Consider the following 14,423-nt stretch of genomic DNA (forward strand, 5'->3'; position numbering starts at 1 on the left):
CCCCCTTTCAAAGCCCTCCTGAAGGCTCACCTCCTCCAGGAGGCTCCCGACTCGCTCCCTTTGCTCTCTACCCCCCTCCCTGCCCCACAAGCACTTGTGTATCTATGTTCATATCTGTAATTCTATTTATTTGTATTAATGCCCGTTTTACTTGTTCTGATATGTATATCTATCTATCTATCTATCTATCTATCTATCTATCTATCTAATTCTATTTATTTATATTGATGCTACTGGTGCCTGTTTACTTGTTTTGATGTCTATCTCCCCGCCCGCCCCAGACTGTGAGCCCGTTGTGGGCAGGGATTGTCTCTCTTGGTTGCTGAATTGTACTTTCCAAGCGCTTAGTACAGTGCTCTGCACACACTAAGCGCTCAATAAACACGACTGAATGAATGACAGAGGGGAGGGCTGGATCCTTGGGACTCAGGTGGAGGCCGGGGGTCTCCGCTTCCTTTGGCTGGGGCTGAATCCAACAGGGTTTGAAGCCCCCTCCCACCTCCCCTGAGGGAGTCTCTACGGCAGGACCCTGGAGAACGCCCGGCTGCCACGGGGCAAGGCGAAGGAGCGTAGTGGGGCGGGGGCTGGGGTTGCTCTGCTTCTCTAACCGAGGGTTGCTATGACACCGGTCGCCATAGCACCGACACTCAAAGCGATGCTCCTTATCCCTGAGCTGAGCCCCTTGACCCCGAGCAATCCAGGTCCCTGCCTCGGGTTGGGAAAGACAGCCGGGGTCACCTCTGTCCTTAGAGGGCCCCAGTGACTGTCGCAGATGCCACACTCCTCTTCTCTGGCTCGTTCCGGCATCTGACACCCCTCTTTCCAGTCTCGGCTCCAACCACAATCCCTCCCGCTTCAGGTCCGGCGCTGCTCCTCAGCGGTTACAGAGAATAACCCCGGAGCTCGGGCCAAGCCTACACTTCCAGACATCTGCCCGGAGACTTCAGTCTAGAAATAGGTCCTTCCAAAACAGCCGGAAGACAGTACGAAGTGGATTTTTTTGGTTTGGTGGTGGTGATGGGGGGAGGGTTATGGGACAAATTACCCGGATGATTTGCCATTGTAGACCCAGCCTCCGCTTCGAGCCAGAACACAGGCCTGGGGTTCCCTCTTTCCTCCTCCCCCAATTCCCTTTTCCTCAAGCCGGTCCCCGACCTTCCGCTGGCCAGGAAGAAATCAGGGAGAGCGGCCTGGAGGCTGGGGGAGATAGCGAGGCAGGATACTCGGGTTCCTACCCGCCCCCCCAACTCAATCCCTAGCTGTGTGACCTGGGGCGACCCCTTAGTCCTCTCCAGGCCCCATTTCCCTTTCCTGTTCAATGGGGCTTGGGCTGGAAAGCTATGCAGGGCGGCCCCACCCTAGAAGCAGCTGCATTTTCAGGAAGGAAAAAACAGCCGTTAAACCCATCCCGCCTCGTCAACTCAAGGCCCCTCTCCTGGACTCTCTCCCACCTCGGCTTCTCCCCTCCCTCCATGGCTTTTTTTCTTTTTTTTTTTTGCTAAAGGCTGCAGGGTTGCCATGGCAACCAATCGCCAGGCTGGGGCGCTGCAGGAAAGGCGCGTCTTCCCACTCTTTTCCCACCTCCTCGCGGGCCGTTCTCGGGCCTAAATCCCATCGTTCTGGCCATGGAGGGGGTGGGGACAGTTTGGAAGAGGTCAGCTCAACCTGAGCTACTTTCCTACCAGACGCGAAGACACCGAAATAGCGAGCTAGAGGCAGAGACAGACAGAAACACAGAGGCAGACAGACATACAGATTGACAGACAGGGGACTCTGGTGTGGAAACAATCCCCGCCACTTCGGTTACCAGGGAGAGAAAGTTGAGTGGGTGCGGGAAGGAGGGTGATTTTTCCGATTTAGCGATTGTTTTTTGGGTTTTTTTCATGGCATTTGCTAAGTGCCTAGTATGTGTCAGGTACTGGTGTACGCACCAATTAATCAGGTTGGACACAGTCCATGCCTTACATGGGGCTCACAGTCTTAATCCCCAATTTACCGATGAGGGAACTGAGGCCCAGAGAAGTTGAGCGACTTGCCCAAGGTCACACAATAGACGAATGGCAGAGGTGGGATTTGAACCCAGGTGCTCTTTTCACTAGGCCATACTACTTCTGTGTGACAGGGCACACTTGGGTGCACTGTGTCTGCTTCTGGGCTTGAGTATAAGAGTGGGCCCTGGGTCTTGGTGAATAATAATAATAATAATAATAATAATAATAATAATAGTAATAGTGATGGTATTTGCTATGTGCCAGGCACTATACTAGCGCTGGGGTGGATAACAGCAAATAGAGTTGGACATAGTCCCTGTCCCATGTGGGGCTCACAGTCTCAGTCCTCATTTTGCAAATGAGGGAACGGAGACCCCCTTCACCTTCTAGATTGTGAGCCCACTGTTGGGTAGGGACCGTCTCTTTATGTTGCCAACTTGTACTTCCCAAGCGCTTAGTACAGTGCTCTGCAAACAGTAATCGCTCAATAAATACGATTGAATGAATGAATGAATGAGACCTGAAGAATTAAGTGACCTATGTGACTAGGTTACATAGCAGACAGGTGGCGGAGCCGGGACTAGAATTCATAACCTTCTGACTCCCAAGCCCGGGTTCTACCCACTTTGCCACATATCTGTGCGAATGTGAAAATCGATCCTGGGGTGGACAAGAGACGAGGGGAGCCAGATGTGGTGGGGAGGTAAACAGGGCCGGAGGGGCTGAAGTCCCCTGGAACTGATTCATTCATTCAATCGTATTTATTGAGTGCTTACTGTGTGCAGAGCACTGGACTAAGCGCTTGGGAAGTACAAGTTGGCAACATATAGATACGGTCCCTACCCAACAGTGGGCTCACAGTCTAGAAGGGGGAGACAGAGAACAAAACAAAACATATTAACAAAATAAAATAAATAGAATAAACATGTACAAATAAAATAGAGTAATAAATACGTACAAACATATATACATATATACAGGTGCTGTGGGGAGGGAAGTGCTTTGCACATAGTAAGCGCTTAATAAATGCCATTTAAAAAAAAGGCGGGAGGGGGAGGAGGGGGAGAGGAAGGAGGGGGCTCAGTGTGGGAAGGCCTCCTGGAGGAGGTGAGCTCTCAGTAGGGCCTTGAAGGGAGGAAGAGAGCTAGCTTGGCGGATGCTTGGTGGGAGGGCATTCCATTCATTCAATTCAATTGTATTTATTGAGCGCTTACTGTGTTCACAGCACTGTACTAAGCGCTTGGGAAGAACAAGTTGGCAACATATAGAGACGGTCCCTACCCAACAGTGGGCTCCAGGCCACGGGGATGACGTGAGCCGGGGGTCGACGGCGGGACAGGCGAGAACGAGGCACCCAGAGGAGCGGAGGGTGCCGGCTGGGCTGGAGAAGGAGAGAAGGGAGGGGAGGTAGGAGGGGGCGAGGGGATGGATGGAGAGCCTTGAAGCCGAGGGTGAGGAGTTCTTGCCTGATGACTGATGTCCCTAGAGTCTGCCCCGCCTCCTCCAGGCAGCCTCTCCGATCGACAGCACCGTCCTGGTCTGGGCCCCCGCGGAAAAGCCTTTTCCCCCGGCCCCTCCGCCTGTCCTCAATGGGCCTGGGGTCTGCGACCCCCGGGACCGGGACTTCGGCCACTTCGGGGACGGTGGCCTGCTGCCACCTGGTGGGCCCAGCGCGACACTGCGCGGTGACCCAGGCTACCCCCGCAGCAACTCACTCATTCATTCATTCATTCATTCAATTGTATTTATTGAGCGCTTACTGTGTGCAGAGCACTGGACTAAGCGCTTGGGAAGTACAAGTTGGCAACATATAGAGACAGTCCCTACCCAACAGTGGGCTCAACTCCAGTCCCCGTCCAAACGGCAGGCGGCAGGAGGGATTCAAGTCAGACAGTAAGCACTGCGGAGAGTGTGGCACGAGCGGCCCTTTGCCTAATAATAATAATAATAATGGAATTTGTTAAGCGCTTACTATGTGCAAAGCACTGTTCTAAGCGTTGGGGGGATACAAGGTGATCAGGTTGTCCCACGGGGGGCTCACAGTCTTAATCCCCATTTAACAGATGAGGTAACTGAGGCTCAGAGAAGTTAAGTGACTTGCCCAAGGTCACACAGCAGACATGTGGCGGAGCCGGGACCTCTGACTCCAAAGCCCGTGCTCTTTCCACTGAGCCACACGGCATGCTGAGAAGCAGCGTGGCTCGGTGGAAAGAGCCAGGGCTTTGGAGTCAGAGGTCAGGGGTACAAATCCCGGGTCAACCAATTGTCAGCTGTGTGACTTTGGGCAAGTCATTTCATTCATTCATTCATTCAGTCGTATTTATTAACTGCTTACTGTGTGCACAGTACTGTACTAAGCGCTTGGGAAGTACAAGTTGTCAACATATAGAGACAGTCCCTACCCAACAGTGGTAACTTCTGTGCCTCAGTTACCTCATCTGCAAAATGGGGATCAAGACTGTGAGCCCCCCGTGGGACAACCTGATCACCTTGTAACCTCCCCAGCGCCTAGAACAGTGCTTTGCACATAGTAAGTGCTTATTAAATGCCATTATCATTATTATCTTTCAGACTGCGTGGTCCGCATCCCCAGCGTGGCTCAGTGGAAAGAGCACGGGCTTGGGAGTCAGAGGTCATGGGTTCTAATCCCAGCTCCTCCACGTCTGCCGGGTAACCTTGGGCAAGCCACTTGACTTCTCTGAACCTCAGTTACCTCATCGGTAAAATGGGGATTAAGACTGTGAGCCCCACATGGGACAACATGATCACCTTGTATCCCCGAGCACTTAGAACAGTGCTTTGCACACAGTAAGTACTTAACAAATGCCATCATCATCATCATCATCATCCCCAAGGAGCAGGGAGTCTTGTCCTTCTGGAGGCGTAACCTGGCCAATGCAGCATGGTTTAGTGGAAAGAGCACGGGCTCAGGTTCTAATTTTGGCTCTGCCACTTATCACTGTGTATCGTTGGACAAATCACTTAACTCCTCTGTGCCTGTTATCTCATCTGTAAAATGGGGATTAAAACTGTGAGCCCCACGTGGGACAATCTGATTATCCTGTACTTACCCCAGTGTTTAGAACAGTGCTTGGCACATAGTAAGTGCTTAACAAATACTATCATTATTACTATTATTATCTTTCAGAGCTGGGTGAATGGATGTTGCCGCTGACTAGGGGGGGAAGGTGAAGGGGGCCTGGGCTCTGGCATCCAGGCCAATGAAGGGGTGCTAGGGAGCGTTCTTGAACTCAAGCTAGAACTCTCAACCTAGAACTAGGCCTGCCACAGCCAAATGGGTGGGGCGGGGGTGGGGTGTACACCTGTGCAACTTGGAGCCAGAGCAGGGGGCTCCAGGGCTGAATGTTCATGCAAAAACACCTTCATGGACCCCATTTCCTTGAGGAAGGGGTTTGGGAGGTGGAGCTCCACTGGGAGGGGCAACGGGAGAAGATGGCCTAAGGTGAGCGAGGTGGAGCCAAAACCAAATGGACCCCACTTGACTGTAAGCTCTTTGTGATAGGGAACGAGTCCATTGTTGTAGTCTCCCAAGTGCTTGCTACAGTGCTCTGCACACAGTAAGCACTCAATAAATACGACTGACTGACCAGTAACGGATGGCTGCAGCCCTTTAACACCTGCGTGCCTGCTTGCGGCCCAGAGCTCCTACCTCAGGTCCCGCAAGAGGGCTTTCGCTCCCGCTCCATGCTACTGCTGGGGAGACTGGCCCTGCCCCTCAACCCCTCCTCCCCAGGACACAGACATCTTCCATCTCAGGCATGGGGCCATCTCATTTCTCTCCTCCCCATCTCCACTTACCTCCCCACCCCAATCCAAGTACCGAAATGCAGCCTCTGCTGGGGGAGGATGAGGGAGCAAACAGCAACGATGCAAGCAAAGGTGCCCTCTGGAGAAGTCTAACCACCTCCCCCCCAACCACACCGACCCAGGCCCTATTAGGGAACCGGCAATCGCCAGGCTCACACAGGTGTAAAATATACAGATCTATTTATATTATCAAAACACCGATGTCATCCCCCTTCCTGCCCCCTGCTCCTGGGCTGGGCTGCTTTGTGCAGATTGGGGGTTGGGAGTGAGAGGATGGCCAAGGAGGGGAATGATGAGGGGCATCTCTACGGTCCTCACAGGCCCAGCTTCCGGGTGTTCAGAGTCCCTGGGGAAAGAAGCCCCCGGCTGCTCCAGCACCCTCTCCGGAGCCAGGAAAGATCACTGCATGTTCAGCCTTGTGCTGAGCAGGTCCGTGGGGCGGGGTGAAGGTGCGAGGGAAGGTGGTCCCTTCTTGCTGATTCCATGGGGTCTCAGGATCACGCTCTACGGGGGGGAGGGAGATGTGTTGGTTGGCGGGGAAGAGGGGCCGGACCCTCTGAGGTTACATCCCAATGATCCAAGCAACCGCCCCTGTCCCAGAGAGCTGCCCACCCCTACTGAAATGGGCCCACGAGTCTTTGATGAGATGGGAGCAGGAGAGGCATGGAGAGGGTGGGCGTGGAGTGGGGGGCAGGAGAGGCGGGGTGTGGAGGATTCTCACCTGTTCGGATTTCTCTCTCACGTGTTTCGGAAAAGCTGCAGAGACAGGTTGGGGCCAGGATGGGAAAAGGGTTATCAAGGAGCAACGGGGTTAGCTTCAGGCCTACCCCGATTGCCTTCCGGCTTCCTTCTCCTGCTAAATCCTCCCTGCCCCTGCCCCGCCCCGCCCCATGGGGGTCCCAAACAGAGGCAGAGGCCAGAGTTCAAACTTTCAAAATAGGCTCAGCTGGGAATCATCTGCATGGGAAGTCACCACTGCTGCATTCAGCGCTGGGAGACCCTACTGGGCCACACTAGCAGGAGGGAGGCAGCATCGAATAATACTAATAATTATAGGGTTCGTTAAGCATTTACTATATGCCAAGCACTATTCTAAGTGCTGGAGTAATAATTATAATAATAACGATGGTATTTGTTAAGCACATACTATGTGCCAAGTACTACTGCTGGAGTGGATACAAGCAGATCAGATTGGACACAGTCCCTATCCCACGTGGGGCTCACAGTCTCAATCCCCATTTTCCAGCTGAGGGAACTGAGGCCCAGAGAAGTTAAGTGACTTGCCCAAGGCCACACAGCAGTCAAGTGGCAAAGAGGAATTAGAACCCATGACCTCCTGACACCTAGGCCCATGCTCTAACCACTACACCAGTGGGGCTCACAGTCTTAATCCCCATTTTACAGATGAGGTAACAGGCACAGAGAAGTTAAGTGACTTGTCCAAGGTAACACAGCAGACAAGTGGCAGAGCCAGGATCAAGGTGGAGGGGCCACATATGTCCAGCCTTGGGGGGCTCCCTTGTCCCCTATTAATTCCAGATCACCTCTGGCAAAACCCCCAAAGCTAACCAGAGCTTATTTTGGACAACCCATGCCTTGAGTCATGGAAAGGACCCTCCTCGTGTCCTCCTTAAGCCTCTCATTGCAGTCTTGGTCCCTTGGGGAAGCAGCATGGCTCAGTCGAAAGAGCCCGGGCTTTGGAGTCGGAGGTCATGGGTTCAAATCCCAGCTCCGGCCACTTAGCTGTGTGACTTCGGGCAAGTCACTTCACTTCTCTGGGCCTCAGTTCCCTCATCTGTAAAATGGGGATGAAGACTGTGAGCCCCCCGTGGGACAACCTGATTACCTTGTATCTACCCCAGTGCTTAGAACAGTGTTTGGCACATAGTAAGCGCTTAACAAATACCAACATCATTATTATCCCCCACAAGCACCCTTCAACCTGCTCTTCCCCTGGCCCCTTTGCTGATTCTGGGCTCACTGAGCCGAGCAGAGGTCTTGGCTGGTGGTGGTCACTCACAGTGAGAGGGTCAGCGGAGAAGGCAGCCACACTCCTCCTCATCTCATTCTCGCTGCCTCTGAGGGGGATGAGGGAGACGCTGCCCAGCTTGGCGTCCTGTTGCCCCCGGGACACCCGGTTGGAAGACGGGTCCGTCGGCCACACGTCGCCATCGTGCTTAGTGAGGAGACACAAGAAGGGACACGAGGGTGTGGAGGAGAAGGGGGGCGGTGAATTAATGGTTGCCGGGGGCCTCAGCCCCACATCTAGCCTAATGACCCCTCACCTCCTGATGGTGATTTGGGGCATAGAGTGGGCATGCTGAGCTGGTGCCGTAGGAGCAGGGAGGAGGAATGGGGAGCTACTGCGGTAGAAGTGGAATGGGAGAGACGTTGAGGTGGAGAGGGCAGGGAGCCGCTCTATCCCTCGCCCCGGGGTGAGCGCTGGATCCGGGGCAGCGGTCCCACCCCCCGAATCACCCGGTGAGCCCCTGCTACCTGTACGAAGAGGAATGTAGCAAACCACTCGCGCAGCTCCATCTGTGTGTCGCAGCACAGGTACCTGGGCAGGGGAGGGGGACAGGGTATGGGGTGAGCCTTGATGGAGGGGTGGGGCCCAGGCCCTGGGCTGGCTCGTTTATCAGAAGGCAGGGGGGCAGGCCTGGCTCATGGTCTCCCTGGTGGGGGGAGGAGGGGGCCCAGTCCTGCACCTTCCTGAGGAGGGAGGGGGTCTCAGGACTCCGGCCTCAGCCTACCCAAACTCCTGACCCAACCCCCTACCAGAAACCTGTTTCATGGACATCGTGACCACACTGAGGAGACCGCCCTGGGGGGATCACCCTGAGATCACATTGTGGAAAATACCTGGGGAGACCACCTTGGGAGAGGGACCAACCTGGGAAGACCACTCTGGAAGGCCCACCAGGGGAGACCACCCTGGGGAGACCACCCAAAAGGGATCAACCTGGGAAGACCACCCTGGGAGACCACCCTGGGGATGGGCAGAGCCGTCGGAGGCTTCTCACCATTGCTGTTTCTCGTGTTTCTCATTCTCATGCACCACTGTGAAACCCCAGCTGCAAAGTGACCCAGAGATGGAGACACAGAAACAGGCCAGGACGGGGACATGGAGGCAGAGCCAGAGACAACAGGGGTGACAGGAAGACAGAGACACAGTTAGGAAAGTAGCGAACAGGGTCAAGGCCCCAAGCCAGGATCCACCACACAAGCCAAGGGTGGAAAGCCGCAGCCTTGGAGACGGCTAGGCTGGCCTGCGTTGCCTGGCAACCAGGGAAACATCTTGAGGTCACCATGGCGACCACAAGCGTCTCCACCTTTCCCGGACTCTAGGCTGAGAGAGAGAGCTGAGCCAGGCTCTGAGCCAAGGGGAGCCCGACAGGCTGCTGCTAGTGGCCAAGTAGGAGGGGCCGGGCCTGCCACAATCTGGTTCTAAACTGAAAATCAGAGCTCAGCGATTCCCCGGGAAACGAACAATGTAGTTGGTGGGATTTCCTTTGATCAGCACAGCGCTGTTCTTCCTTCAGAGGGCTTCCACACCCACGATCTCATTTCACCTTCCTCACAGTCCTGTGAAGCCCAGGATGCTTAACCCCATTATGCAGAGGGGGCAACTGAAGTGCCGTGCTTGGGGTCACAGAGTAGGCCATGGGCAGAGCCAGGCCCTCCCACCCTCAAGTCGCCCCCTCCAGCTTCAGTACCTTCTCCAATCCATCAATTAATCGATCAATTACTGGAACCCTCACTACAGAAGAGGAAACAAGGCCTTGGAACCTTCCTGATGGGCCCTGAAGGGGTGCAGTTACAGACACAGGTGGGCACAATGAGCTAGGGGGATCAAGGTGTAGGTGTATTGCGCAGGTGCATCCCTGCCTTTTATGGAGCCTCCTCTCCTGCAGGGGCCTCATGGCTCAGACCTACCTCTCCTTGCCCCTGTGGTGACCCCCTGAATTTTAAGAATTTGGGGACTCAGACATTCTGCCCTAGGAGTTTTGATCAGTGCTCCACACACAGTAAGCGCCCCTAAAATACCACCGATTGATTCCCAGAAATGATGAACAGACTAGAGGATTGGTGGGGCTGGCTGGAGGGTGGGAAATGGGAGCTCTAGTTCCAGCTCCACCCGTAACTTGCTTGGTGATTTTAAGGGTATCAACCTCCTGCTCTGGGCCTCTGTCTCCTGATCACAGGCCCCCAAGCCAAGGAAGTTGAGGGGTGGGCACTGACGGAGACGCCATTGGCTCTGCCGGCTGTTTTTAATAATAATAATAATAATAATGATGGCATTTATAAAGCACTATGTGCAAAGCACTGTTCTAAGCACTGGGGAGGTTACAAGGTGATCAGGTTGTCCCACAGGGGGCTCACAGTCTTCATCCCATTTTACAGATGAGGTAACTGAGGCCCAGAGAAGTTAAGTGACTTCCCCAAAGTCACACAGCTGACAATTGGCAGAGCTGGGATTTGAACCCATGACCTCTGACTCCAAAGCCCGCGCTTTTTCCACTAGGAAAGGTAGCACGATCAGTCCGTCCCATTCTGTAGATTTGGGAAAGGTTCAGAGGAGCTAAGATAGTGTCTTCCTCTCGCCCCTACTGGCTGGAGCTAGATTCTAGACTGTGAGCCCACTGTTGGGTAGGGACCATCTCTATATGTTGCCAACTTTTACTTCCCAAGTGCTTAGTACAGTGCTCTGCACACAGTAAGCGCTCAATAAATACGATTGAATGAATGAATGAATGATTCCTGGTGGGGGCCATGGGGACTGGGTGTGGGCTGGGGTCTCTGTGGCATGAGTCAGGATGGGAAGTGCTTGGCAGAGTGAGTGATTAACAAATATCACCCCAATTACCATTCTCTTTCTCCCTCTTTCATTCCCTCCCTCTTCCTCTCTGCCCCGCCTCAACCCCAGCCTCCTCAAAGCTGTGTTCCCCCAGGCTCATCACTCCCACGCTTGAAAGGAATAGGTCACCCTTAGTAGGTCAAGTAGGTCACCCCAGCTCACCAAGTCGGGGGACGGAGCTTCCTCTTGACCCCCAGGTAGATGGTGAGGCTCTTGACTGGCCACTCCTTCTCCGGCTTGTGGCTCTGTGGGGAAGGGGTGGGCTGATGGACTGGATTGATCCAGGGAAGTTAAGGAGGGAGGGGTAGGGAAGTTAAGGAGGGAGGGGATAGGGCCCCATGTTCGCTGCCCCAAGGGATCCCTGCCCCTCCTACCACCAGCTCACTGCACCCACCCAGATGCCCAGCATCCTAAAATGCCCGACGGGACTCAGGCCAGGCAGCTGACCCAATGCCTCTCCCGTCTTTCCCAGGTGCTCCATGTAGACCAGCCCGGAGCGGCAGGGTCCTGGGCATGGCTGAAGGGGGCAAAATGGGGAGACAACCAAATCCCAGCTACTGAGAGCCCAGCAGCCTGATGGGACACACACACACATAATAATAATGATAATAATAATAATAATGGTATTTGTTAAGTGCTATGTGCAAAGCACTGTTCTAAGTGCTGGGGAGGTTACAAGGTGATCAGGGTGTCCCACAGGGGGCTCAGTTTTAATCCCCATTTTACAGATGAGGGAACTGAGGCCCAGAGAAGTTAAGTGACTTGCCCAGTCACACAGCTGACAGTTGGCGGAGCTGGGATTTGAACCCATGACCTCTAACTCTAAAGCTCGGGTTCTTTCCCCTGAGCCACGCTGCACACATAAGCACACAAGCATGCAACACACTGTTCAGGGTGTGGCCACAGGACTTGAGTGGTGGGATGACCCAGTCCTGGATACCAACAGTCTGGCAGCCTGAAGGAGGACAAATGCACATAAACACACACACACACACACACACACACACACACACACACACACACACACACACACTCTCTCTCTCACTCACTCTCTCTCTCTCTCTCTCTCCCCTCCACCTTGGCCCCCAAGCTTGGCCATGGTAGGCAGAGCTGGTTATATGACCCAATCCCAGTCCCTGAGGGATAAGGTAGCCTGATGCGGGAACTGGAAGGATATAATAATAATAATGGCATTTATTAAGCACTTACTATGTGCAAAGCACTGTTCTACGCACTGGGGAGGTGTGGGGGGCTCACAGTCTTAATCCCCATTTTCCAGATGAGGTAACTGAGGCCCAGAGATGTGAAGTGACTTGCCCAAAATCACAGCTGACAACTGACAGAGCCGGGATTTGAACCCGTGACCTCTGACTCCAAAGCCCGTGCTCTTTCCACTGAGCCACGCTGCTTCTCTCCGATATGCTCACATAAGCACCACACACACACAACCACAAATACCCGAAAACACCATACTGGGAGCTAAGCAAGGGCTGGGGGAGCAGCAGATATGCAGGCAGAGTAGCACCCCCCAGCCCCCAATGACTGCATCTGGGGGAGCAAATGGAGGTTACCCTCAGTCTGAGCCCAGGGAAGAGCAGCTCCCGGCAGGCATAAGGTCAGCTAGACCCCCACAGCCTGAAGGTCCGGGGAGAGTCACGTGTGGCCTGAGGGCTTGGCCCAGGTCCTTCACCCCCACCCCCCTGCCCCTGCCCTCCACACTCAAGTGAGAAGGCAGGCGGTGGTGTGAGCAGTGGGCACAGCTGGCACAGCCCGCGGGCCAGGGAACCGCTTACAACCCGGGTCAGATCCTGAGTCCATCTTCCCCACCTTCACTCTCCTTACCCTTGGCCACGGCTTCCCTGGAACCACTGGCAGGGAGGACTGGGCTCCAGGCCTGGATGGAGCCGAAGCCCATGAGAGGAAGGGCAGGACCACCTGGACCACTGACCTCTCCGAGCCGTGGGCAAGTGGCCGTCAAGAAAGGGGACGGCCAAGCCTGGGAAGGACCCCCAGTTAGGCAAGGAGGATATGGGGGTCAAAGTGGACCCAAAGCATAGTGGCCTTGTTCAAAACAACCCCAGAAAGTGGGTTGTGGGCTTGGAGCCTGCAGGGTCACCTGAGCCGAGGAGCTGGTTAGAGCCTGATCAGAGTGTTGGGGGCATCCAGTGGCAAAGAACCCAGAAATCTGGGAGGGACGTTTTCTCAGAGTGGGGGAACCCTGAATAAAGAGAGGGGAAAGAAGTTGGGGCCAATCCAGTCTGAAAGACAGACGACTCCAGGGGGTGGAGAACAGGTAAGGCCATAGAGGAGCCCAAAGGACAGAAATGGGCTGAATGACAGCGGGGGGGCTTATGGGGTGACAAGAGGAAGAACTTTTTGCTGCCATTGGGACCCGGAGAAATAGAAACAGTGCCCTGCCCTGTTGGTCTGACCTAGTCTGGATCAAGGAGGAAGGGGTGAGGAAGCCGTGCCTTGAGTTTCAGCCTGGTAGAAGGCTTTGAGGGAGCCTACCCACCCCTGTGCCCCCCTGGCTTGGACTCAGCTCTGCCCTGACGGGTGTGTAAGGTAGCAGTGGAGCGGGCAGGCTGGGCCGAGCTCCTCGCACCCACTACTCACATTCTCGGGAGCTGCGCTGCGCTGCTTCAGGCTCTGTTTTGATAGAGGTCACGGAGGTCATGGGGGTTGCAGGGTCACCAGGGGGAGGGGGACGGCGGCATGGGGAGCCAAAGGGTCCCCCCAGGTGGTGGGGGAGGAAGAGCGGGCATTGACAGGACTGAAAACAAAACACTCAGCCTTTTGTGGTTGACGGAGGGAAGGGATGGAGGGGTGGTAGGAAAGCCACTCCAAAGGAACAACATTTCCCAGAAGCCCCTGTGGAAAGGACCTCTAAAAGGGCAGGAGGTGAGGCCACTGGCTCTCTTTAGCCTGCCTCGGGATCCTGGGGCTGGCAGCCTCCAGTGGGAAAGAACGCTGGGCAATATCTTTCCAGGACCTGGTAGTTGGCCCTCTTTGGAACCCTGTGGATCCAAAATGCCACATCCATGTTTTCCAAAGAAACTCGCATGTAAGAGGAGAGGGTTTGGGGTGTTAGGATCTTGTATTTGTGCTTCAGATTTTGAAGCTGCTGTCCTCCCCGCCACCCCATCATGGCAATTTGGGATGCTATGTGTGCTTGAGGGTGATGTTCAGGAAACACACAGTGGGTGAGATCAGGAATTTCAGGACCCTGCTCACATGAAGGCCGTGGCTGTGAGTCTGGGGGGACATTTTAAAAGGGTCATAGCAGGGCGAGGGCACCCAGGGAGGGAGAGAACTGGTCTGCGGCAGGAGATGGGGTCTCTGAGAGAGAGAAGGGGGGCAGGGGAAGGGTGGAAAGAGCAAGGAGAGGTTAGAATGTGGGGAAGAGGGAGGGAAGAGGAAGAGGAGGGGGATGAGTTACGGTTAAGGAGGGGAAGGAGGAAATGGGAAGGAAGGAGCAAGGGGAGGAGAGACGAAGGAAGAGAGAGGAAGTGGGGAAGGGAGAAAGGAAGAAGGAAGGGAGGGAAGGGGAAGACTGGGCGGGGCAAGAGGGGAGGCAGGAAGGGGTGAGGGAGGAAGGGAGGAAAGGGCAGTAACAGAGATCTGGCTGGTCTCCCTGTGATCCAGCCTCACCCCTACATCAGACATGGAGTGACCAGGCTCAGGGTCACAACTGGTCAGTGTCCAGCCCAACCCGTACAGACAGCCACCTGGACTTGGCCCCACAG

The 14,423-nt window shown here is 54.7% G+C and overlaps 1 protein-coding gene across 5 annotated transcripts in view; it reads right to left on the minus strand.

Moving 5' to 3' along the window:
- Positions 1-5,972: 5,972 nt before the first annotated feature.
- The window catches only part of ARAP1 (ArfGAP with RhoGAP domain, ankyrin repeat and PH domain 1), a 98,548-nt gene continuing 90,097 nt past the window's right edge, over positions 5,973-14,423 (minus strand). For 4 of the 5 annotated variants that reach the window (XM_038768994.1, XM_038769002.1, XM_038769009.1 and 1 more), the window contains 7 exons: positions 13,294-13,326; positions 10,840-10,922; positions 8,843-8,893; positions 8,316-8,379; positions 7,840-7,995; positions 6,541-6,575; positions 5,973-6,323 (listed from right to left, as the gene is read on the minus strand). In XM_038768994.1, coding sequence (XP_038624922.1) covers positions 6,558-6,575; positions 7,840-7,995; positions 8,316-8,379; positions 8,843-8,893; positions 10,840-10,922; positions 13,294-13,326 — 405 coding nt within the window. In that variant the 3' untranslated portion in view covers positions 5,973-6,323; positions 6,541-6,557. The remainder of the gene's footprint in view (positions 6,324-6,540; positions 6,576-7,839; positions 7,996-8,315; positions 8,380-8,842; positions 8,894-10,839; positions 10,923-13,293; positions 13,327-14,423) is intronic. The other variant, XM_038769018.1, reaches the window with a different exon arrangement.

The sequence above is a fragment of the Tachyglossus aculeatus genome, chromosome 2 (genome assembly GCF_015852505.1).
Source record: "Tachyglossus aculeatus isolate mTacAcu1 chromosome 2, mTacAcu1.pri, whole genome shotgun sequence".
In the NCBI taxonomy this organism is placed as follows: domain Eukaryota; kingdom Metazoa; phylum Chordata; class Mammalia; order Monotremata; family Tachyglossidae; genus Tachyglossus; species Tachyglossus aculeatus.